Here is a 25,884-nt window from a genome sequence, read left to right as displayed (position 1 = left end):
TATTCGCGTTTGTCAAGTTATTGTTGTATTCAAACATGTAAGGTGTACGTATTTTTTTTGACTTTAATTTCAATTCATTGCTTATTTACTGTCTGGGTCTAAAAAAACGATCGGATTCGGGAGGTTGGTCAGTGTATAATCTGACCATTTATTACCAGATATTGTCTTATTTTTTTCACCGCGACATGATGCGAGGGTTGAAGTTACGTCTTAATTATTAATCTGCTTAGTTTTAAATAGTGTTAAACTATACCTTTTTATTTTACGAAATATAGCTTTATTTTGGTTGATCATGAATGTTCAGCGAATAGAGAAATAACGCCACGCATGACTCGTAACAATTAAAACCTTAGACTTTGTATTAAGATTACCGTTGAATTATCGAGAAATTAGATGAGCGTTTTTGAGTTTGCCTTAAGCGCTATTTGTTTACCGTAGCAATTCAGGCTGTTCTATTTATTTCCTAATTCTGATGACAGTTGTGAGTGCTTTTACATGAAATCGCTCATACCCTATGAATTCATGGGCTTGGTAACGCGTAAAAGTTATTTTTTAAGATGCGTAGTGGTCGCATCTTGCAACTTATTCGCGTAATGCTGAATGGGATAATTATAAATAAGTAATGTACAACAGCTAAGTGTAATTAATGTCTTAATTCGGTTAATACATTTTTTTAATCCACTAGCTCCCTCATGTGATGAGACATTAAGACCCTTTTGAGAATTGTCCAGTACAATTTCAGAGCCTTGCAATATGTAACAGCTTTGAGAATTTGATTCATGTATGCTCAGAGCTTATGAAGATCCACTGAAAGCCACTAACTAAATAAAACATCTTATAATCATAGCTTGAGACAAAGTTTAAGTTCAAGAAAATCAATAATATTTAGCAGCCATAAAGAGAAAAAAGAGGTAAAACAAAAGACTGGCTCAAATAATGCATGATTAAGCCTTTGAACTTGTTGTATAAACCTGTGGATTACCCCAAATCACTTAGAGCTGTACAATAAAAAGCGTTAGAGTGAAAGAACTAAGTATACACAGATAATTAAATGTTAACAGAAAGTTGTTGCTCGTAACCATTCAAAAGCAACATACAAGAGAACCCAGTAAATGCATATTAGATTATTGTCGTTGACTATGAGCAAAATTTTTTTTGTATCTATGTACTTAAAAAGAATGCTTGTCGGAACAAGATCAGCATTGCTGATACAAATGAATGCCTATGGGTATCACGAAATTTTGGAATACGTTTTTCATAGCTATGACTTAAGAATATGTGGGGCTGTGGGGACACGAGATAAAAGCGTATTAAGACAATACAGCGATACTTACGTCAAATCTGAAAGAGTATCAAAAATGGTTCATTAAACTGTTACTGCGATTATTGAAAGCAATTCTAACCATCAAGCCAATAAAATATCAATTTTGAAAAAAGCAAATAAAAGGTACAATGGTATACCGTAGGCAACAGTTAGTTAGAAAATTACTTTTAAATATTGATGCAAGAAAGAATAACATAATAACTACCAACGCAGACAAAATTTAACAATTTCGTGAATTTATCTTTTATTATTAGGAATTTAATTTGAAAACATGTGAGAAACTCCTTTTAAATTGCTTAAAGAACCGAAAAAGATTAAAATGTAAAATGCAACAAGAGCAAGCAGTTAAATCGATTGATAATGCACTTTGCGGAGAGCTGGTACTTAAAACTATCAATTTGGAAAAAATATTTATAGTGAGGAGAGCGGACACTTTAAAACATAATGTAGGAACTATGGAAAGTTAAGAAGTACTACAAAAAGACAGTGAATGTGATTGTGCTTAATTTTCTTAAAAAAAGCCAAAACTTTATTGTGTTTACGGAACATAAAACACTAGAGTATTTAAACACGTTATAAAAACTAGTCGTTATATTTAACAGGCTAAATGCTAAATTAAAAACTCAGTAATTTGATATTATTTATAGGCTAGGCATAGTCAACAAAGCATTAGGTAGACTGTTCTTTGAGTCTACTGTGAGGAAAAAAGAAAAAAAAGACCTGCACAGAGCAAAGAATCAAACATGAGAGGGTCCAAAAGGAAATAGTGTTTTAATATTAAAAATTACTTTAAAATGAAGTTCAGAGCTATACTACATGGATTAATAGATTTATTTTAAGCGAAGACCTCAATCAATGTGAGAAAAAAAAAGATTGAGTAAAAATAAGGTGTGGAAATAAACATTTGGAATAGTAGAATGATAAAAATTAAAACTATTTGACAAAGAAATGCTAAACTTAAGGAATCACGAATTTACAGCGTAGAAAATAAAAATAATAATAATAATAGATGTACCATACGATATATATTGCTTCTTTTATTAACTTATATTTTTATACGAACTGTTTGTATGAACAAATAAGCTTGTAGAAGCTGTATAAAAATAAGAATATTAAAATTAATGCAAAAATCCATAAAACGCCAGACAAATTCCTTAACCGAGTGATCATTTTGACGGCAGAGATAGTGCATTTGTATTTTTCCAAAAAGATAAAAAGATTGTTTGCTTACACTTTAAGACATCATGGGGAGTGAGAGTTTATTAGAATTAAATAGTAAAGGAGAGTAAGAGTTTATAACATATAAACCTTGAAGAGAACCACGAATAAGTTTTGATTGAAAATGACGTGTAAAAATTTTCATTTTCAACTAGAAGGACGTATGTTCAAAAAAAACTTATTTCATGAATTTGGACAATAATGAGACTTCTAAGTTAAATTCATTACAAATAATCTGACAATTTTAAGTACGCGTGCACATACAAGAAAAATAAGAAAAAAATAGGAGAAAATAATCGAATCAGTAAAATACGAAAGGAAGGGCTCATTTGAGTAAAAAAAAAACGTAAAGACCAAAATTTACAGTTAGTAATACCTCCCTCTTTATTGGAACCTTTAACTTATACAGATTTACCAAATCAGTCTGATTTTTCCTTGGTGAGTAAAGAATAAGACGGTAAAAATTTTAATCATGCATTTTTTGACTCACGTTATCATAGTGAAATTTTAAAAACAAGTAATATGAAAAATTGAAGCAGTCTTACTTAGAGCAGCACATACGGAACGCAAATTCCTTGAGAACTACCACTTTAGATCCCTTGTAATGGTGCAAACATACTGCCATTTCAGAAAACAAATAACTGAGACATTACCTAACCAGATATCTACATAAGTAAGCCCATTGTACAATAACAGATAGCATCCTTGAAACAGCAATCGAAATCGTAGACACATTGTGCGAATGAGGGTACTTAAATGTAACATTATTTTAAAATAGAAAAAAGACAGTTGTATTGACAGGGTGTCATGCTCTCCAAAACAAACATAATACATTTTTAATGAAAATGTATGTAAGGTCACACTACAATGAGTTAGTGCTTAAATCAAATACCAAAAATCTTAGAATTTTGTGATAGCTTTCATTGTAATAAATTACATAAAAACTATTAAAGCAGTTAAGTATTTAAATATTTTTAATTTAAGCTTATGGTTATATAGGGATAAATGTCACAGTCAAGCATCATAAATTTGCGGCAGTCAGACACGGAAAAAAGAATGAGCCATATAATAAAACATTAAAATACCTTCTTTAAAAAAACATATGACAAAAAGTAACACTATTTGTATCATGATAGAAAATACATCTCACGGAAAAGTCATTAAACTTAATAAATATAAGCAATGCAGCTTGCCATAGACAATCTAATAAGACCATATGAAAGAATGTTGAAAAAATTGTACGAACCAAGAAAACAAATTATTGAATCACATCCTTGGTATCGAAACGTTGCAACAAGAACCATAAGGACTTTGATTAAAAGAAGGATTTTAATTAAAAAAGTTTAACGAGGCTATTACCGTCAGCACTATCAACGGAGGGTCTCATTTTCCGCTATGTCGTGCACAACTAATAAGGCTGAGTGCCTTACGTTCTCAGTAAGCTTCCGCTTTACCTTAGATATCTTAGACTGTAGTTATCATTTTTTCTCTCTGTCTACTTAAATAGAAAGTTACTTTTAGGCACATGATTCAGCCCCAACTAGAAAAACACTTAATGCAACTTTGATCTTAAACGTTCGCTTCTACTGCAGACATGAAGAAAATGTATCGGTGATTTTAAGTGTATTCTGACAAGAGGCAATATCAGCGTAGTTTCTAGAACCATCGAAAAAAAGAGATCCATGAGCTGAACACAGTCACATCCAGAGTGACCTACACTTAATACCTGTTGATACAAATACTCTACCAGTAAGCTTATATGAAGGACACGATTTTTTATGAGTGTCTAAAATCTGAAAACACCATTTGTATGATACCAATCTGTTAACATGGACAGATGGAGGGTTTTTAAAAAAATTATTCGTATTTGAAAGTGTGGAAAACTTAATATAAGACAACGGGCATCTAACCATCACCACGCATTAAGTTTGCTAGAATAAGAAACTTTTAAAAGTAATTTTGCGGTTAAAATTGATGCCATTTTAAAAACAATCGGAGGAACTTAAGATGTGTGAGGGGATACGTTTTTTTGCATTGTTACAGAAATTCAAATTTTATGTGAGATCACGAAGCTGCCTATCCCTTTCAGAATTACAAAGGTATCTAATCCACGAGACTTCTCGGGGCTGTTAGTTCTGTATGCAAAAATACTTAGTCAGGACTGTTAAGAACATAAATGTGACAGGAATAAGTCGATACTGCAGAAATTCTATTGAAATTTGCAATAGTTTTTAAATTAACTTTCTGTATATACATGATTTTCAAATTGATAGAAGACTTTTCATAGATAAGCCTACAAGAATTCAGTTACATCAATTGATTGATACAAGTCTATCAGGTTACGGTGCATATTTTTACTTGCGTTAAGTAGGTTGGTATGAAAATTGCCTTCTGTGTCTTGTGTGCGCGAAGTCTTAAGTAGCTCTGACTTAATTAAAAAAAGTATTTCTACTAGAGTTACATAGTGATCTGCTCCTGGTAAAATTGTACCCGGAAATACATCCACCTCTTAATTTTTATAGCAAAAAAGCGTTCAAGTTGGATTCAGTAATCATGTTGCATTAGCTTAAAAAGTTACTGGAAACTCGTCAAAGTTTCGCAGCAAACAGATATAGCTAGATTCTAGCGCTGTATGTAATCTACAAATGTATGCATGTGCGAACAAGGGATAATCTGGCTGACGTGCCAGATAAGTCAAGATTTTTTCAAGGTTAATTACCAGCGAGATTTTTAGAGGAGCGATTGTGTCTGAACGGGCCTGAGTGGCTGCAACAATCTGAAAGTGAATTGCCAAAAACCGTGTTAACGTTACCAAACAAATGTCAAGGTCTTAAAAGTAAAACATGTCTTTCGTCCAATTTAGGGGCAGAAGTATTTTAGCGATTTTTGTCATATTCCAAGTAAGTCAACGTAGTTATATTTTCTCTTTGTATGCGTCGTGCAAAGCAGTTTTAGAGGAAATCGGTGGGTGAACAGGGTATTAGGTGTTAAAATTTACTCTATTAAAACCATGTGCAAAAAAAATTTGCGTGTATTTATGTTTAAGATGGTAAAAAGTACACGGTTAGCAGCACTTAGTCCATTTGTTAATGAGCATGGTATTGTAAGAGTTATAAAAAGATCTAGAAACATGCAAATTTTTTTCGATCAAAGGTACCAAATCTTATTTTAAGTCAACAATATTTATTTTACGTCAACATGACGTAGTTTTTATCAGCCATCAGAGATAATGCAGATTTTTTTAATGTTGGTGATGATGGGCCTCACCTTTCTCTCGGTTAACTTCTTGTAAATAACCTACTCGACTATCTGAGGTACTGTCCAATGCTTTATTCAACCTGCTGTTATCAGTTGTGGCCTATTATGAACAAGTCCTAGAGATTCTCGTGTTAATAGGAAACTGTAAAATGCCATAGTTTTAATTACTATACAAAAGTGGCCGAACTACCGTAGTGTATTATTCTGTTAAAAAGATGAAGCTGGAGCTTGAACTGCCCAACTAAGAATTTAGGAAACTAAGCGCTTACTGCTAGGTGCGTTTACTTTCTCTTATTCTCGTTAGTAGTAAGGAAAAGAGTTTTATAGATAGTAAAAAGACAGTTTTCTAGATAAATATTATAAGGCTGATGCTAGAGGCGTGGCCCGAGATCTGTTATTTGCCGACGTTACGTAACCAGAAAGGCAAAGAACTCAAACTAATGACCCAATATCCCTGAGAATTTGTGAATAATGGCACTAAGTTTTGCGCAGAATTTAAATATAATTACTGACATTGTTTGGTCAGCAACAATAATTATTTTCGCATATGTCACGTGACTCAGCTAGCCAATAACCGAATAAGTGGTGTGCAAAAAAAAGCGCAAGGTGTCCCACGTAGTTTAAATATAATTGCTGACGTTGCTTGACCGGTAACAACAATTTTTTTCTATATTTTTTTTTTTTTTTTTTTTTTTGTTGTAAACGAAGGAAACTTTAAATTGTTACCAACCTTGCTTAGTCATTAGTTTTTTTTTCCATAGAGGGAGAAGTAAGGGGTACCCTAGTTATCAGCTTTACCTGTAAAAAATTAATTAATTTGAAGGTGCAAGAATTTAACCGTTGGAAGGAAAACGTTTTTGAAACAAAAACAACTTATCATTCATTTAATACATATGTTGTTAAAAAACTCACTTAAAATTTACATAAGGAGGCATATAAATTTAAAAAATATGCGTTTTTTTGATTACACTAACGCTTGCTAGTTTAGTTTAATATATTGATTACATCACGATTATTCATAGCACTGTTACTCTGCATTTATAGCACTGATAAAAATGAAAAATGTTAAAGCTATTTTATCTATAAGTCTGCCTGGCGAGTTATCTTTATGTAGGTACTCTTAGAATTCCATATGCCCTCGACAAAAAAATGTTGTTAATCATAGAGACAAAACTCCTTGGACTATGTTTCTTTAAAAAAATATTCTACTGACCCTACTTTTTAAACACTGTTTTAAGTGAACATTTAATGCCAGCTACGGGGTTAACATTAAGTTTTTTGTATTGTAACTAGTCTTTCGAAAATTCTTATACTTTTTTAATATATTCAGATTGATAAACAAAAACAAGATCTTTTAATAATTAAAGTAATAGCACCACCTTTATCAGATTTAGTGACTGTAAGGTGACGGTTATCTTTTAAAAACGTATATTGAGAGGGATACTGTTTTGTATATTTTTGTCGATATATGTAGATCTACTCTTTTTAATACATCGTTTAGTTAAAATTTTATTTAGTTCGTGTCTTAACTTATGACTGTTATGATCGTCAGGGCCATTAAAAATTTTACTAGATTTAAAACTTTTCCTTACATAAAACAAGAGTTTTGTGATAATGTTTATATTGCTATGGTTTTTAACTGTGACCTAGAGATAATATAAATACCATTTTTTGTAGTATGTTATAATAACTTTAGTTAATAACTTTATCGGTATGCTCTGTTATTTAATAATCATTAAATATTATAGAAACAAAATACGACCAATAGGTATACAAGCGAGTGTTTGTACGTCTTAGTCATTGTGTCAAGAGGTGCATATGTCTAGATGGCGACACTTTTGTTACATGCATTCTATATTTTTCATACATGCCCTTTTTCTCAATATTCAATATAAATGAACCGCACAATACTAAGCCACATAATCTCTTCTTTAAGAAATTGTCTTACGAAATAAATAAGAATGAGAAAAATATCCTCCCCGGGTACAGATAGAACACACAACCTCCTGTTTACTAGACAGTTGCTCTACCTCTAGAGCTGACAAGAAGCTGTACATCCACTATCATCGTATAAGTATAGATAAGTCTCTCATTTTTAATTTTAAGAGCTGTCTTTCACCTTAGCTCAATTTAGTAGGTATATGACTCTAATGGTTGTCGGTACACTATTAATCAAATACGACCAATAGGTACACAAGCGAATAATGACACATTTTTATCATTGTATCAAAAGGTGCAAATGTATAAATAGCATCACTTCAAAAACAAGCACTTTATGTTCTCCATACACGCTCTTTTTCTCAATATCCAATATACTTAAGACTCATAATACTAAACCACATAATTTGTTTTCAAGAAATTTTCTTAAGAAATAAATTAGAATGAGAAAAATATTTTCCCGAGGTGCGGATTAAACACACAACTTCCTGTTTACAAGACAGTTGCTCGACCACTTAAGCTACCGTAGGGCTGTATATTCACTCGCACCGTAAGTTTAGACAAGTATCTCATGCTTAACTCTTAGAAATGTCTTTTACCTAACCTCGAAGTAGTAGGTATGTGACTCTAATGCTTAATTCACTTTCTAGTTTACCAACAAACATTCATGTCATATACCAACTTTATCGAGCTCAGGTAAAAACCAGCTCTAAAATATAAAAATGAGAAACTTATCTAAACTAACGATGCAAGTAAATTTACAGCTCCTCGGTCGCTCAAGTGTTAAAGCTACTGTACAGTAAACAAGAGGTTGTGTATTCGATCCGCACCCAAAGAAAATGTTTTTCTCATTCTCATTCATTTCCTAAAAGAATATCTTGAAAAATAAATTATGTGATTTAGTATTGTGGGTCTTAAGTATATTGGATGTTGAGAAAAAGAGCATGTATTGCGAATATAGAATGCTTGTATAAAAAGTGCCACCATTTATACATATGCACCTCTTAATACAATGATTAAGATGTATCAATATTCGCTTGTGAGCCTATTGGTCATATTTAATTTCTAGTTTACTGACAAGCATTAGAATCATATACTGACTATATTAAGCTTAGGTACAAGACATTTCTAAAAATTAAGAATGAGAAACGTACCTGAACTTACGGTGCACAGTTGGCCCAAACTGATTTTTTTTGTTCAAATATATTTAGAGACCACAATTTTTAACCTATTTAAATAATTCCTTACTCATTTTTAAGATGAGATGATTTACAAAATATCTGTCAAAGCCAATTTTTAATTTCTGACTTTGAATTCGATTGACCTTACCTCAGATGTTAAGCCTTAACAAAACCTGCTAAAAAACACAATTATTTTAATAAACAATTCTTATTTTACAAAGTAAAGTTGGGCAAGAATGATTTTATATTATAATCTTGGATATTTTATGACAAATGCATTATCATGATAATTAAAATCAAGATGGTGGATCCAATAGGGTGGACTGAAAACTGATAAAGAGCTTAAATCTAGACCAAACTTAAGATTCAGCGTTATTTGAGGTCATTAAGTACAAATCTGGAATAATGGTTTGGAAACTTAAGATGGCAGATTCAATCTGGTGGACCAAAATCTGATAAAGTGCCCAAATCTAGACCAACATCCCTACTCATGGGTTTTGAGGTTGCTCATTACGAATCTGGGATCTCGATTTCGAACTTAAGATAGTGGATGCAAAATCGCAGACTACTACAGATTTCCTTTATATCCACAGTGGCTGACATAACCTTAAAATAAATGTAAGCAAAACAATTTTCTTTAGTTAAGATAAATATCAGTTAGAAATTCCCTATTCTTCTCCTGTAAGTTGTATAACAAAAGTTAATGATATAGTTCATTATCTATCGTAAGAGTTACAAAGAAAACCTAAACTAAAATCATAGCAAATTTTTTTTTACTTTTTAATTTATGAAAAAATACAAATGAAAATCTTGAAATTCATTATGACTAAGGCTTGTGATATCATATTATAAAATAATTTAAATTAGATAATAATATTAGTATAACACTAAAAATATAGTTCTACGGTGTGATTTTATTTTCTTGAACTTACAATAGTTGAATAATTGTAGTAAAAATGTAGCGTATGCTCCGCCGTATACTCGTCAGCCGTCAATCATTGGATAGTCACTATTTGTATGATATGCACATGATGTTTATTTGATTGTAACATGATTGATTTCTTATTTTTATCTATATATCAAACATACATAACCCGATGTAAACTCGATAATGACCAGAAAAAAATTAAACTTGAAATTGATGCAGCTGCAAAAAAATTACTAAAACAATATAAAAAAGACAATACATGTATAATTAATAATGTCTGCTTCTTACTGATAAGGTTTTCACTATAATCGTGTCTATTATGAAATATATAAAGTACTGTCGCATCGTATTACATGCTATTCTTAAAAAATCAGTCTAATTGTTATTCAACATATATTTTCATTTTTATAATTTTATTTTTATGCAACTCATGTATAATTCATCTGTAGTATACTTGTCCTTATGCTAAGTATTTATTTTTTAAAGACTTAGACTATGCAACCGATTTACTTATGAAAGCTGATTTTATTCGTAAAAGCATGTTTTACATTGTACTTTAATAAAAAACAAAAAGAAAATGCTATATTACTTAAGGGTATACGAAATTCAGGTAATGTTGTGCTGTAATTTTAAAATATTGACAGGCCAACATGAAGAATATCATACCGTTTACGTGGTGGATAGCGTGTGGGTTACAGTAACGTGATACATACCGTATTCACGGCACGATTATTGAACTATGATAAGTGAAAGAAAGTGAAATCTTACCATAGAACTATACTTACAGTATTATATCTGTAAAGTTATTTACTTGAAACTATTTTACAATATTTTCCTCACAATTCTTGGTCATAATTAATTTCAAGACTTTGATTTGTATATTTTCATGAATTGGAAGTTAAAAAAAAATTCGCAATCGTTTTAGGTTAGGGTTCCTTTGTAAATTTTACAATAAATGATAAATTGACGGCTCAATTTTGCTACACAACTGACAGGAGAAAAATAAAAAACTTTAAACTGTCACTTATCCAAACCAAAGAAGATCGTTTTATTTACATTCATTTTAAGGTCATGTCAGCCACGGTTGAAACATGGTTAATTTGTGGCAGTCTGCGACATTCCATCTGTCATTTTAAATTTTCGAATTGTAACCATCGATTCGTGATTAGAGATCCCAATAGCACCCCAGCATAAATGTTTGTCAAGATTCAGGTACTTAATGATAATTTGGTACGCCATATTTGATTTGCCATCTTAAATTCACAAATCGTTATTTAAGATTCATAATCACTGACCTTCAATACCCTTAAGAAGAGATTTTGGTCTAGAGTTAAGCACTTGATCAGATTTTGGTCCACCATATTAGATAACACATCTTAAATTCGCAAATTGTGATCCCAGATTCATAATCAGTAACCTCAAATACCTCTAAGTAGGAATTTTGGTCTAGATTTAAGAAATTTATCAGATTTTGGTATACCATATTTGATCTGCCCTCATGAATTCGTAAATCGAGATCCCAGATTCGTAATCAGTGATCTCGAATACACCTTTGTAGAGATTTTGGTACTAATTTGGATATTTATTCAGATTTTGGTCCACCATATTGGATCTGCCATCTTGAATTCAATTATCATGATAGTTCACTTGTCATAAAATATCTTAGAGTATAACATCAAATCATTATTGCCCAATTTTACTTGGTAAAATGAGACTGTAATGTTAAAATAACTGTGTTTTTTAAGCAGGTTTTGTTTATTTCTAACATTCAAGAATAGGTCCATCAAATCTAGAGTCAAAAATCCAGATTTGGCCTCGACAGATATGTTGTAAATTACCTTACCATAAAAATAAAAAAATTAATGATTCAAATGGGTCAAAATTATGGTCTTTGGATAATTTTGACCAAAAAAAAGTCAGTTGAAGCCCACTGTGCGGTATAAGAATAATTACAGCTCCTTAGTAACTCATGTACTAGAAAAACTGTGCAGAGAACAGAAAGTTGTGTGCTTCACTCACACCCAGAACAGATGTTTTTTCCATTTTTATTTATTTCTTAAGAAAATTCTTAAAAACGAAATTGTGTGGCTTAGTATTGTGAGTCTTAAGTATATTAGATATCATTTCGTTCGACGATATACTGTCGGTCGGGCCCCCCTCCTGATCGTCTCGGCGCTTCGTTACGCCACTGCCGCTGGCATCGACGTCCTATGCCGGGACCAGTTCAGTTCGTCTCCTGATACACAGGTTCTCGTATCAGCTGGCCAGCTACATGCCTCTGCCAGCCAAGCCACACCGTCAGCAGCCAGCAAGCCGCTCGAGACAGCTAGGCCACCAACAATATCAGCGGAGCACAGCACGCAGAAAAGTGCGCTATTCATTGTCGTCAGGTCCACCTCCCCTGTATTTTAATAAATAAAGAGTTTCTCAAACATTGGTCCTTCGAGCCAGATACAGCAACGAGGAGAGTAAAGCCGGCACGATGTTAGTACGCATTAAGTCCTGCGTCTTGTGTTAATGCGCGTGTCTTGCACGTCCACACGCGTTAATTATTGTAGCCGAAGGTCATGGCCGCCACGCTGCCCATAATACGGATTGCGTAACGGCCATGATTCTCGTTCGTCAGCCACCGCGGCCACCATATCGCAGGCGTCACCGACTGGCGCTCGCGAGTGCACGAGCGCTTGGGACTGCCATGTTGGCTGCTCACTGTGCGAGCGTTAGCCACCGGCACTGCCATATTGCAGGCGTCACCAACTGAATGAAGCTCGCGCACTCTGGACCGCCACGGCCGCCATGATGCCCATGTCGCGGATTTGAGGTTTGGCTGCTCGCCGTGCGAGCGTTAGGCTCCGCGGCCGCCATGTTGCCGCATCGCATGACTGCTGCTCACAAGTGCACGTGCACTCGAGACCACCACGATTGCCGTGAGGCCCGTGTCGTGGATTTTATGCAGCCAACTGAGCGTCTGGCGCCTTGCTGCCTCGCTCGCAGAGTAGTCATCCTTTTCGAGCACCTGGCGCCGTGTCGCCTCACTTACGAAACAGTTGGCTCAGCAGAGCGACTTATAACTAATCAAGAAGCGTCTGCCTCGAGTTCCGTTGATGATTCAACGTCGAACTCATTATATTCATGATTTTCAGTGAAATCGGACAGGGGTCAGCCCTGTTTGCCACCCAACAACGGCTTGGAAATGTCATTGCTCGGTTCACGGCCGCTGTAAAGGCCACTGAGACAAGCCACTGGACCCCAGGCCTCATCACGGCTTGGCTTGAGCTCTTGGACGCCTACTGGAATGACTTCCATGTCAACCATGTGGGTCTGTTGGTCGCAGAAACCACCGAACATGGCGACGCCGCAGACGACATAATTATACGCCACGGCAGAGGCCAACTTCGTCGATGCCCGGTCATACCTGTATGACGCTCGGCTCGCACTAGCCCCGTCCGGGGCCCACGGGGAAATCCGCCCAGCTGGAGAACCGGCACCAGATCGTGGGCCCAAGTTGCCTACAATCACCATCCCGCCCTTCTTGGGACGACGAGAGGACTGGGAATCCTTCAGGAACCTGTTCCGAGCCCTCTTACACGACGACAAGCAGCTAACAGACGTTGAGAGACTCTATTAATTAAAGTTTCTCACTCAAGGCGATGCCAAGACCGTCTTGGATTCCATGCAGATGGTTGGGTCCAACTACCTGACAGCCTGGAGCCTACTCGAGGCCCGCTATGAGCATCGGCGGCTCCTCGTGCAGGACCACGTTGCGGTGCTCCACAACATCAAGCCTCTGCGGGACGAGTCAGCCGGAGGTCTCCAAGCGCTGTTGGACACGCTTGAATGTCATCGCGATCAGCTTAGTGCTCTCGGCCGCCCTGTCACCTCCTGGGATGATTGGTTCATCGCGTTTGCAGCAACGGGAATGGACGCCGCCACAAGACGTGCTTGGAAAGACGAGCTGGAGAAGCTGGAGATTTCCAGCGACGTGCCCGGTGATTCCAGGGCCACCTTTACCATGCTGGCTGCGTTTCTGCGGCGCAGATGCCGCACTCTCAGCTCCGTAGAGGCTTCTCATCTAGCGCGCTCAGCTGGCTCCGCCGGCTTACGAGGGCACTCCTCGACGCACGCAGGGCGCAATTTCCGCTCTCTCACGACCCAGGAGGCCCCAGCGAACTGTCCGGCTTGTCACGAACCCCACTATCTCGGGCATTGCGGTCAGTTCCGGGATCTGAATCCAGCCGCCAAGATGCACATCGTATTCCAGGAGAAGTTATGCTTCAACTGCCTGAAGCCAGGTCACTCCCTGCATGACTGCCCCTCCAAGTCAGTCTGCCAGCGCTGCTGGACGGCGCACCACAGTCTGCTGCACGACAGCCGCAAGCGCTGGTCCAAAGCTTCAGGATCTTCGGACCCACCCAAGCATGCGAAGCCGACCAGCTCCGATCTCCTTAAGACTCCTAATGAGTCCCGGCAATGACTCGCGGTGCTTCCGACCGCGCTCGTCCAACTCAGCGGCGGCTGGAAGCCCATCGTCACCGTGAGAGCCCTCCTCGACCCATGCTCTGAGATCCCGGCCATCTCTCTCAAGCTCGCTCGCCACCTGAAGGCCCCTTTGGAGGATTCTAGAACCAGCGTATCGGGCATCGGCGGTGAACACGCCGTAAGTTCGACACTCCACGCCAGTCTGTGCCTGATACCAGGGGATGGCACCCCCAGTTTGCATCTGAAGGCGCTGTGCATACCCCACCTCGGTCTTTCAACTCCTGTGGCCCCGCTCGACCCCAGCATCCTGCGAGTCTGGGCCAGCCTGCAGGACCTCGCCGACCCCGACTTTGGCCTTCCTCGTGTGGTCGATATTCTCATCGGCACCGAGGTCTACAGCCATCTGCTGCGCCCTGGGTCCCGTCAGCGCGGAGAGATCGCTGGTCAGCATACAGCACTCGGCTGGACTCTAGTCGGGTGTGCTCCTGGGCACCCCTTGGACAGCGCCATCGCGTGTCCAACATTGCACGATGAGCTGGCTCCACCCTAGCATTGCGAGCTCATCATGCTACTCTAGCGCTTTTGGGAACTAGAAAAGGTTCCCCCCGTTTGCCGCAGCGCGCCCGATGATATCGACTGTGAGCAGATTTTCGCCAACTACCGGCGCGACGCGGACGGCCGTTATATCGTGCATTTGCCTATGAAGCCCAATGCTGCACCACTAGCTAGTGCCCTGGCCTCACTGCAATCTCTACACCGTCGCCTTCAGCGGGACTCAAAGATGGCGACCGAGTATAACCACTTTATGAGCGAGTACCTCCCCCTTGGTCATATGAAGCGGCTCCCCAGCTGAGAGCTATCCGCATCGAGCAGCATGGTCTGCTACGTCCCGCACCACGGCATTGGGCAACACGGAGACCTTGGACAAAAGTTGCGCGTCGTGTTTAACGCCTATCACCCAACCTTGAGTGTCTACAGCCTAAACGACATCCTGCACTCCGGGCCGAGACTCCAGGCCGCACTACTGACAGTCCTGCTGCGATGGCGAAGACATCGCGTCACCTTCTGCAGCGATGTCCAGATGATGTTCCGCCAAATCTGGGTGGACCCGCGAGACGCAGACCTTTAGCGCATCGTCTGGAGCCCCGATCTGAGTCAGCCGCCTGTACACTATCAACTGCGCACCGTCACTTATGGCGCGACTTGCCCTACTTGTCACTGCGTGTGATTCAACAACTCAACAACTCTACCATGACGAAGGACTTTTGTAGCTGGACGTCGTACCTATCGTCATGATCGATCGGTACGCGGATGACATCCTTTCAGGTGCCGATGAACTTGAAACGGCCTGCCAGTTTCGGGATCAAGTAATCGGCCTGCTGCGCTCAGGCAGATTTTCACTCCGGAAATGGGTCGCCAATGATGCTGAACTTCTGTCTGACCTCACTCAGGTAGCTCGCCTGCGCCCTACGTGGCGTGAACTCAGCGACGCCAGCCTCGTCAGCTTTTACCACTTAGCTAAAATCAATCCAAGGCTTCTCCATTCCTTGTTGGATTGGATCTTCGACTCCGTCGAAGATTCACCTCCACGCCTTTTCAGATGCCAGCCGCCACGCGATGGGCGTGGTGGTGTACTCCCAGCTTCAGGACTCCTCAGGGCAAATCCACTGCCACATTCTGCTGGCAAAGACGAAACTTGCACCCATCCGAAGCCTCAAGCCGTCAGCCACGCTCCAGGCCTGCATGACGATCCCTCGCCTTGAGCTGTGTGCCACGCTGCTTGCTGTGAAACTGCTGCCCTTGGTCATCAGCGAGTGGAACATCCCTATTGAGCACTGCTACGCTTGGTACGACTCCCAAGTCGTTCTACGCTGGCTCCGCTCCGCCAAGCCGACCAACCACGCTCTCGTTGACAACTACGTCGCCCACATCCAGGAGGTACTGCCACCGCACATCTGGCACTATGTGCCTACTTATGACAATCCTGCCGATGTGGCGTCTCAAGGCACCGATGCCCAGACTCTACACCGCCAGCAGACATGGTGGACTGGCCCCTCCTGGCTGTCTGAAGGCCCTGATCGTTGGCCCCAGGAGCCCTCCGAGCCGCCACAGCCCTCACCTCCTCGCCTCTGCAGCGTCACGCAAAAGGTCAAGTTCAACATTTTCCAACTGTTCTCCGATCTGGGCGTCCTCCTGCACACTCTCACCCATCTGCGTCTGTGGGCGAGACTCCATCTCGGCCGAGCCCCTACACGACCAATGCTCTTAGCACCGACGGCTACCGAGTTGACCGATGCCTACCTCGCTTGCGTGCGCTTGAGCCAGCAGCGTGCCTTCTCTGATGAACTTGCACTGCTTCGCACGGGCCGCGCCCTTTTCAAGCGGCACCCACTGACATCGCTCGCAGCCTTCGTCCATACAGACGGCGTTCTGCGTGTGGGCGGTTGCCTCCAGCAAGCCAAGATGACCTTTGCGGAGTGAAACCCACCCATCCTTGATGGCGCTTGCCCTCTCACCATGCTTACGATCGTGTGGGCCCATCACCGAGCACTCCACGGGGGCTTTCGCACCACCAGCGCGTACACCGTCAAGCGTGCTTGGATCATCAGTGGCTCCCAGAAAGTGAAGGCTTTCCTACGCGGTTGCGTTACTTGTGCTCGCCTCCAAGCCCGATCAGCTGTCCAGTTGATTGCTCCTCTCCCGCGGTCACGAGTTACTCCCTTCCGCGCCTTCGGTCGCACTAGGGTCGATTGCGCCTGGCCGTTCCACGTCCTCGCAGCTAAGGGCCGAGGCGTTCGCACCACGAAGGGTTACATCGCCATATTTTTCTGTCTCACCACGAAGGCACTACATCTGGAGCTCGTAGGCGATTTATCAACCATCTCCTTTCTTGCGGCTCTCACCCGCTTCTTTGGTCGCTGGGAAAAACCGTCTGAACTCCAGAGTGACAACGCGACGTGCTTTCATCGAGCTGACACCAAGTTGCGCGACGCCCTCCGTCTTGCTGAGCACTGGTGGGACCTCGTCGTGGGTGCCCTAGTGGATCAAGGTATCGAGTGGCATTTTATTCCACCCGTGGCCCCTCACTTTGGAGGTCTCTGGGAGGCCGCGGTCAAGTCCGTCAAAGGTCATCTCCGACGAGTCATGAGCTCGCGGCACCTGACGTGGGAGGAGTTCTCAACCGTCTTGGTCGGGATTGAAGCTGTCCTCAACAACCGACCCCTCACTCCACTGTCGGGCGACACGGACGACCTGGGAGTGCTGACCCCCGGTCACTTCCTCATCGGAGCACCCCTCAATTTAATCATTGAGGCCGCGCCACCCGATCAGGATCTCGGCCATCTGGCTCACTGGGAGCTTGTCCGGAGCATCAGAGCACAATTTTGGGCCCGATGAAGTCGGGAGTACCTTAATACTCTTTAACAGCGATCGAAGTGGATCACCCCTCTTCAGAACCTGACCTTGGGTAATATCGTCACTGTCCTTGACTCATCTCTGCTCTCGACCGACGGCCGCTGGCCTCTCGGCCACATAACTGGCATTCACCCTGGCCTGGACGGCCTCGTCCGCGCTGTGACCGTCCAAACGGCGACGGGAGAATACAAAAGGCCAATCATGAAAGTCACGCTGCTTCCAGTGATAACCCGGACCGCCTCTCAGCCTGCATCGCCCAGAGGCGAAACCGTGCTGGATACGGTGGGCGGGACTTGAAGTTTCGTTCCTGGAACGAGGCAGGCGGGATGTTTCGTTCGACGATATACTGTCAGTCGGGTCCCCCTCCTGATCGTCTCGGCGCTTCGTTACGCCACTGCCGCTGGCATCGACGTCCTATGCCGGGACCAGTTCAGTTCGTCTCTTGATACACAGGTTCACGTATCAGCTGGCCAGCTACATGCCTCTGCCAGCCAAGCCACACCGTCAGCAGCCAGCAAGCCACTCGAGACAGCTAGGCCACCAACAATATCAGCGGAGCACAGCACGCAGAAAAGTGCGCTATTCATTGTCGCCAGGTCCACCTCCCCTGTATTTCAATAAAAAAAGAGTTTCTTAAACAGATATTGAGAAAAAGTGCATGCATAGAAGACATAGAAAGCTTGTATAAAAAGTGCTTCCATCAGTACATGTGCACCTTCTGATATAATAATTACGATGTATTAACATTTGCTTGTATACCTATTGTATTTAATTTTTAGTTTACCGAAAAGCATCAGAGTATTATACCTTTTATATCGAGCTTAGGTAAAAGACAGCTTTACAAATTAGGGAAGAGAAACTAATTGAAGTTGACGGTGTGAGTAAATGTACAGCTTCTTGGTAGCTTCAGTGGTAAAGCAACTGTACAGTTAACAGAAGGTTGGATGCTTGATGTCCACTTGGGAAGGATGTTTTTCCGATTTTTATTTATTACTTGAAAAAATTTCTTGAAAAAGAAATAATGTAGTTTAGTAATGTAAGTCTTAAGTATACTGGATATTGAAAAAAAGTGCATGTGGATGACATAGAAAGCTTGTATAAATAGTAATGCCATCAAAAGATATGTACCTCTAGATAAAATAATTAAGATGAATCAACATTTGCTTGTATATCCTTGTGTCGTTTTTTATTTCTAACTTATTTAACAAGCATTAGAGTCATATACGTACAAAATATTTGATTCATAGCGTACCGGAATGTGATAAAGTGCTTACATCTAGATTAAAATCCTTACTTAGGGTTATTTGAGATCGCTGATTACGAATCTGGACCAACGATTTGCATATTTAAGATGGCAGATCCAATATGGTGGAACAAAATCTGATAAAGTGACCCAATCTAGACCAGCATCTTCACTCGTGGGTCTTCAAGGTAGCTCATTACGAATCTGAGATTTTGATTTGCAAATTTATCGTGGCGGATCTAATATGGCAAACTGACATATTATTAAGTACCCGAATCTTATTCATACCCGACAAACATTCATACTCGGGGGTTATTAGGGTCACTGATTACGAATCTGGGATCACGATTTGCAAACTTAAGATGGCGGATGCAAAATTCTAGACTACTACAGATTTTCTATAGGTCAAAAAAGGCTGATATAACCATAAAATTAATGAAAACAAACGATTTTTTTAAATTAAGATATGTATAAGTTAGCAATTCTCTGTTTTTCCCCTGTAAGTTGGAAAGTAAAAGTAAACCATACAATTTGCTATATATCGTGAAAGTTACAAAGGAAACCTAACGAAAGACAGTAAATCTATAATTAATAATGTCTGTTTCTTACTGATAACGTTTCAACGATAATCGTATCTATTATGAAAAAAATAAAGTACTGTTGCATCGTATAACATGCTATTCTGAAAAAATCTGTCTCATTGTTATTCAAAAAGCATCAGAAATATATACCTACTATATTGAGCTTAGGTAAAAGACAGCTCTAAAAATTAAGAATCTGAAATAAATTGAAGTCTACGGTGTAAGTGAATCTACAGCTTTTTTGTAGCTTAGGTGGTAGAGCAACTGTACAGTAAACAGGAGATTGTGTGCTTGATTCACACCTGGGGAAGAAATTTTTTTCATTTTCGTTTTCTTTTTTCTGAAAAATGGTTTGCTGAAAAAAATGTTTACTGAACTGGAAGCAGGTCAAGGCAAGCAACAACCTCACACCTTCTAGAAACTCGTTCTCTGACATGTTAACGTAATTACGTATATACTTCCACTTATTTTCAAAATCTTTCATAAGATCATGGGGTAAGTTAAAAGGCATAACATCTAAAGAGATCAGACACAACTCTTTAGGTATTTTAATATTAAAAATATAGTTTTTTATCACCTTAGAATGTTTGACAGTAAGTCTACGTTTTGGAATAAGTTTTGTTATTTATTTGAAAAAAAATTTGTTGAAACAATTAATAGGTGAACCTATTAATGAGATCTTTAGTATAATAAACAGTCTTAATAACAAATTATATTTAATTATAACGTTGAGAGAAAATACCTTAGACACAAGACAAAAGAAGACGTCGTCAACTTACTTAAATGTCCAAAATCTATACATGCCAAAGTTTAGAAAACACACAACCAGTTTAAAGAAACATGAGAGGCTATGTCAAAATGATTTAACAAAGTCAATTACACAATTTACAAAGAGAAATCATGGAAATGTAAGATATTTTTACTTTGGTTATAACATTAATAGAAGAAATGACTTAGATAATTTTTCGAACAAATACAAATGTAGCATACCTTAGGCAAAAAATTAAAACAACAAACCAGGGAGTATTAATGGGTCATGGGACCCACGGTAAAAAGAAAGTTCTTTAAACATGAGATGAGTATAGACACAATTTCTCAGGTAAAAAGGGGGTCGCCAGACCCACAGGAAGAACGAAGCTCTGTAAACGTTAGTACTGCATTCATGTTGTTTACTTAAACGGAAACTTGAAAAACGAATAAGAAAAAAAAAAAAATTGTTTAGTACTCACGATGGTTGAACTTCGTGAGTACTGTATTTATGCACGACGTTCTCACGAAGTTCAACCATCGTGAGTAGTAAACTATTTTTTTTTTTTTTTTATTCGTTTTTCAAGTTTTCGTTTTAGTAAACAACATAAATGCAGTACTAACGTTTAGAAAACAAATACATTATTGAATGTATTATCAGTGAATACATAAAAAAATGGACCATTATAGTTACGAACCTAACCATAAGTACAAAAAACCGAGTTTCTATAGTCGGCAGCGCTCGTAGCAAAGTGGGAAAGGTACTGGCCTCATATGCAGGAGGTCGAGGGTTCAAATCTCTTTGTTAAAAAATATTTTTTTTTTTTTTTTTTTTTAGAATTGTAAAAGAAAAAATTTAAAGTGAAATGAAAATAAAATTAATATTTTTTTAAAAATTAATTGCTTGGGAGTGTGAGGGGGAATAGTAGGTAAAGTTGTGCAGAAGAGTAACACGGCATGGTTGGCAGATTTACATACATAGTGGAGAGAGGGAAAGTGTGTAGAGAACAGTAAGTGAGGGGGGCGGGGTAAGGGGGGAGACTTGAGAGGAAGAGACTTCGGGTGAAACCACTTTCGTTTCAAAAAAAAAAAAATCTATCGGTTTTAAAATTCCAGCCCCCCAAGTAACGCGACATAAAGAATTTTATTCTAAAAACAACTAAGTAATATAATTAAGTACCTCAAGTCGAAACTGATACAAGTGTTAAAGCTTGTATTTATATATAGCTTGTACCTATATCGATGCCCAGAGATTTATACATAATTCCACTAACAGCTAGATAATCAAACTTGACTGCTAATGTATAAATGCGCATATAAACTGCGTATCTTGTAATCTCTTTGCCAGTTTGTTCGTCAGTGTAAACAGTCTACCTATAGCTCATTATGCGTAAAAAAAGTTAAAAGTACTACAAATATTACATTTTTACTCTTCTTTCATTTTATATTTATATTCCATGTATAATAAGCTATTATACATGTCAATGTGTTAACAGTCTTGAAAAGGTCTCTATGACAAAACGAAATATTGACTATTACATAAACAAAAAATTCTTGCTCAAGACAACTAAGTGATGTTTTATTGTGGATGTTAACTCTATATAATGTTAACTCTAATTATCGTATGGACCAAAATGATGCAGTCCTCGTTTTGAGAACTCATAATGAATTCTATGGGACTCTCGCTGATGAACGACGAAACAGGTTTGTAATGTACCCATTGATTAGTTTTTTACAAGAAGGCTTTGATTTTTTACTTTTTGAGAAATTTTTCTTTGTTTGACAACAAAGTTTTTTCACTTTTCTGATTGGTTTTTTCTGTTTAGAATTTTTTTACGTGCACCTATTTTTTGTTTGGTCGTTATTGATCGATTTGTTTATATTTGTTTTGCGCTTTTTAATGAAATGTTCACACCACCACTTTTACGATGAGACTGTGCTCTACTTTTGTATGGTAAAGCAATATATTCTGATACTTTTATTAGCTTTACAATTTTTTCTGTAGCTTTACGTTTTAAATTTTTTCGAGATTCGTTCATACAATTCTCAAATGCGTGTTTAAACGGTATATTGTTATCTCAAATATCGTTAATTATACTCACATCCGCTCGCAAAGCCTCTTTTCCAACAGCACGAGCACCTCTGAGTAAATATGGCCTAGCACTCTAAAGTAGTCCAGTAAAAAAATACTTTTATCCATGCTCTCCCTGTCTATACGACCCTGCAAACACATGCTTGACCTCTCTCCCTCTGCCGTGCTGTGTTTGATACCCCTCTTAAAAAACCATTTTGTAAAGACTTACTTAAAAGAAAACTTTTCTTAAATGTAACACCACGGTCAGTGTCCCAAACTCACATGATATTGGTTTATCAAATTGATCTCTGATATTTATATTGATCGTATCAAATCTATAAAGAAAGATGGGCATACAGGCTGGTGGAGTATACATTTTGACAATTGTACATCCGAAATGACTTTTCTAAGTGGCTAAACTTAGTATCTTCAGCAAGAATGCAAATGCATCACCAACAGTACTAGGTTCGCATGTATTAAAATAATAAAAAAGTTGATCAGGTACCGCTCTTGATAAGCTTTCTGGCTGTTTACCGTGAAACAATACCCTGTTATCCCCTCTTATGTCAGCATGAGGGCGTTGAATCTCTGTCAATCCTTCCTTAAATGAAATAACGTGTTTTACTGTAGTTTATATAATCAGAGTTTTTCTACATATTCTCGTACGTCCTGATTCTGCTATTAAAAAAACCAAAAAATATCAACCTACCTTCACGATAATAAAGTAGCTGCTGAGCTTTCTTATCTTTATGATAATATTCTAACCATTTATTGTTTAGTTCCTTACATAAACTATGTACAGAGTCGTAGGTACCGTCCTTAATATAACGTTTTTTTTCTTTACCTGGTTTACTTATCACTGCCTCTTCTCGTCAAATATGAAAAAAAGTAAGTGGTTTATAAATGTTGGAAGTTCTAACTTTCTATTCACTGTTTAGCTAGATTTTTATTGGTAACCCAGCAATAAACTTTGTTGTCATGTTGTCCCCTCAGTTTTTCACCATCTAAATCGTTGAGCTCGTACACATGTGAACTATGACTTTTCAGAATTCGAGTATAGTTAAATATTTCTTTACTATAGGTTATGACTGCTCCTTTTTAAAACATATTTGTATTACGGCTTGGGTGTTTATTATTATTTACTTTATATAAGCCTTTACGTTTACTATAACGTTGTTTTGTTCGAGGTTGTCTTAAATTGACTAAATTTTGTCTCGCTACTTGTGCATTATATATTATTAGACTGCTTGGTGCGAACTTAGCCATAGAGTCAGGGGTATTATTGTAACAACTAATTGAATCTTGTAGATGACAATTAAAAAAAAAAAACAACCATCGTTGTTGTTCATTATTAATGTCATTTGAATGAGATTGGCCTCCTACAACTTACCTCTAGCATTAACATTATGAAACAACCGTAGGAACTTTCCTCGAATAGCTTTCTGTAAAGTATAAGCATCATGTTTTTGCAGAATCTGTTTGATTTTCTTAAAAGAGACTTTGTTTTAATAACTTTTATGAAATTGCGTGCACCAGAAAATACTGGTTTGTAATGAAGATTGAAATATTGTGTCTCTAACGTATTCATTATTTATTAATAGCGCAGCCAATTTTTAACACGGCTTAATTTTGAGATAGATCATTGTACTACATGCTTACAATTATTGGATTTGTTGTGGTGTACAGTTTTTTCCAAAAGTTATTTAAAACTCTTGTTTTCAAAAGTTTCGTTGACTTCACCTAACGACTTTATATTACTAGTCCCACACAACAGCAAACTTGAACTGTCACGGTCTACGATTTTGAAGAGGTTGATCTTACACACAAGTTCTTGAGGAGTGTTGATCTGTTAAAAAACTCTAGCAAATTTTTTCTAACGACCGATTTAACGTTTATTTTTTACTTTTTTGCGTTATTAATACAATCGATAATATTAGGCACTTAAAATTTTTTTACCTTTATAAATTACTACACCTGCACCATAGCACTTAATAATGTTTTTGTATTTTTTTAAGTTTTTTAAAGCAACTTACATTTTTGTTGGTACATTTTAGGTACAGTATTGACGATCATTCATCTGTAGTAGTGACATGTTTTATCTCGTTTTGTGCACTATGTATTGGCTCACGCTTCTTATCAATAAAATATCAATATCTGTGTAATACTGTCAAGTTTTCCTTTAGTTTATGGTACTTATTACTATACGAATTTAAATCTAGAATTTTCCTCATTAAGTCGTCTAACCTACTCAAGTTATCTTCTACTGCCTGCATGATTTGTAAAACAGGTAGCGTAAAAAAATTATTTGAGGTTGTAGGGGTAAAAGGACCAGAGTTGGTGCCCGTGGTTGTGTTTTATTTTTTGATTCTTTTGAGCTGGTCTTTAAAAAGTAAAATAATTTTTTTCCCTCTCAATATTTAATTATTTTTAACATAATTTTTTAAAACATTTTACTTATAAAAGGTTGCAATAATAACGGTACAAGATCGTTGCTTTTTTAAACAATAATTTTCTTCTTTTTTCCACGAAAGTTAATTTATACTTTTTGCAATCAACTGTCTCAGAACACTTTTAAACTTTCAAAAAATTTTTTTGACTGTTGTTGAGAGTAACAACAGTAGGTAAACCATGGCGGTTCTGGCACCCCCCCAGCTCCCCCCCTGAGGTAGTGGTGGGGAGAGAGGCTCTAGCTATAGCTGTGGGTGGTGAAGAGGCGGTGGAGGAGAGGCGGTGGTGGGGGCTAATTGGGCGGTAGAGGAGAGGCGGTGGTGGGGGCTGATCGGGCGGTAGAGGAGAGGTGGTGGTGAGGGCTGATCGGGCGGTAGGGGCGGTGGGTGGTGCGGACTACTCGGATGGTAACGTCAGGGGAAGGGGGCCTCTTCCGGATGCTGTGATTTTGGATGGTATTGACAGCTCTCTTTCTTTCCGACCGCGAATCAAGCTCCAACGTCATCAGGATGGGTCCGAAAGGTGTAGGTGTGACAAGCCCAACGTACAGCGCGAGAGGAAGATGATCAAGCATGAACGTGTATTAGTGGATGTAGCGGATCGCGTATCCCGTTCAGCTGCGACCAACGTTGGCTTACTCAACGCAGTACCCTGCTAAGTAAACGGAGCTATTATTTCTTATCTATACGGATGTGTTAGCAGTGGCCGATGACTTCTCGCTACTTATTTATAGGCGTATTATGTTCCAGTGTAATATTTTTTTTCTTAGCAAGAGCGGGTGCAACGAGTCATGCTAGGATACACGTATGTGTAAGCCGTGGCCGATAACTCTTCGCTTCTTATTTAGGCGTATAATGTACCAGCATCATATGTGGATGTAGCGGATCACGTATCCCGTTTAGCTGCGACCAACGTTGGCTTACTCGACGCAGTATCTTGCCAAGGAATTCAGCCAGTTTATGAATTAAAGCTTAAGATTTTTAGGATAGTATGTAAATGGTTTTCAATAATGACAAAACTTTTATTTTAATACACATATATTTTTGCTAGC

The 25,884-nt window shown here is 38.7% G+C and overlaps 3 protein-coding genes across 3 annotated transcripts; all 3 read left to right on the top strand.

Moving 5' to 3' along the window:
- Positions 1-13,526: 13,526 nt before the first annotated feature.
- Positions 13,527-15,179, top strand: LOC149374617 (uncharacterized). Its single transcript, XM_089592442.1, has 3 exons — positions 13,527-14,314; positions 14,357-14,803; positions 14,945-15,179. The coding sequence occupies exons 1-3, from the start codon at positions 13,527-13,529 to the stop codon at positions 15,177-15,179; spliced, it is 1,470 nt and encodes a 489-aa protein (XP_089448568.1).
- Positions 15,180-15,618: 439 nt separating this feature from the next.
- Positions 15,619-16,807, top strand: LOC149374616 (uncharacterized). The gene is made up of 2 exons (XM_089592441.1): positions 15,619-15,777; positions 15,845-16,807. The coding sequence occupies exons 1-2, from the start codon at positions 15,619-15,621 to the stop codon at positions 16,805-16,807; spliced, it is 1,122 nt and encodes a 373-aa protein (XP_089448567.1).
- A 36-nt stretch (positions 16,808-16,843) lies between these two features.
- On the top strand, positions 16,844-17,722 carry LOC149374615 (uncharacterized). Its single transcript, XM_089592440.1, has one exon. The coding sequence runs from the start codon at positions 16,844-16,846 to the stop codon at positions 17,720-17,722; it is 879 nt and encodes a 292-aa protein (XP_089448566.1).
- Positions 17,723-25,884: the final 8,162 nt, after the last annotated feature.

Source organism: Copidosoma floridanum, unplaced genomic scaffold, assembly GCF_036245765.1.
Source record: "Copidosoma floridanum isolate Cflo_tuat_1 unplaced genomic scaffold, Cflo_Japanese_pri ptg000017l, whole genome shotgun sequence".
NCBI classification, from domain to species: domain Eukaryota; kingdom Metazoa; phylum Arthropoda; class Insecta; order Hymenoptera; family Encyrtidae; genus Copidosoma; species Copidosoma floridanum.
The sequence above is the reverse complement of the archived record's forward strand: the minus strand, read 5'-3'. Positions and strand labels throughout refer to the sequence as shown.

Excerpts from the sequence above, each read along its gene's own strand:
- LOC149374616 (XM_089592441.1), top strand. The coding sequence starts at position 15,619 with ATGATCGATCGGTACGCGGATGACATCCTTTCAGGTGCCGATGAACTT. Across the intron at positions 15,778-15,844 it reads TTCTGTCTGACCTCACTCAG|CTAAAATCAATCCAAGGCTT; the intron begins GTAGCTCGCCTG and ends TTTACCACTTAG.
- LOC149374615 (XM_089592440.1), top strand. The coding sequence starts at position 16,844 with ATGCTTACGATCGTGTGGGCCCATCACCGAGCACTCCACGGGGGCTTT.
- LOC149374617 (XM_089592442.1), top strand. The coding sequence starts at position 13,527 with ATGGTTGGGTCCAACTACCTGACAGCCTGGAGCCTACTCGAGGCCCGC. Across the intron at positions 14,315-14,356 it reads AAGACTCCTAATGAGTCCCG|CGGCGGCTGGAAGCCCATCG; the intron begins GCAATGACTCGC and ends CGTCCAACTCAG. Across the intron at positions 14,804-14,944 it reads CTCGGCTGGACTCTAGTCGG|CGCGCCCGATGATATCGACT; the intron begins GTGTGCTCCTGG and ends CGTTTGCCGCAG.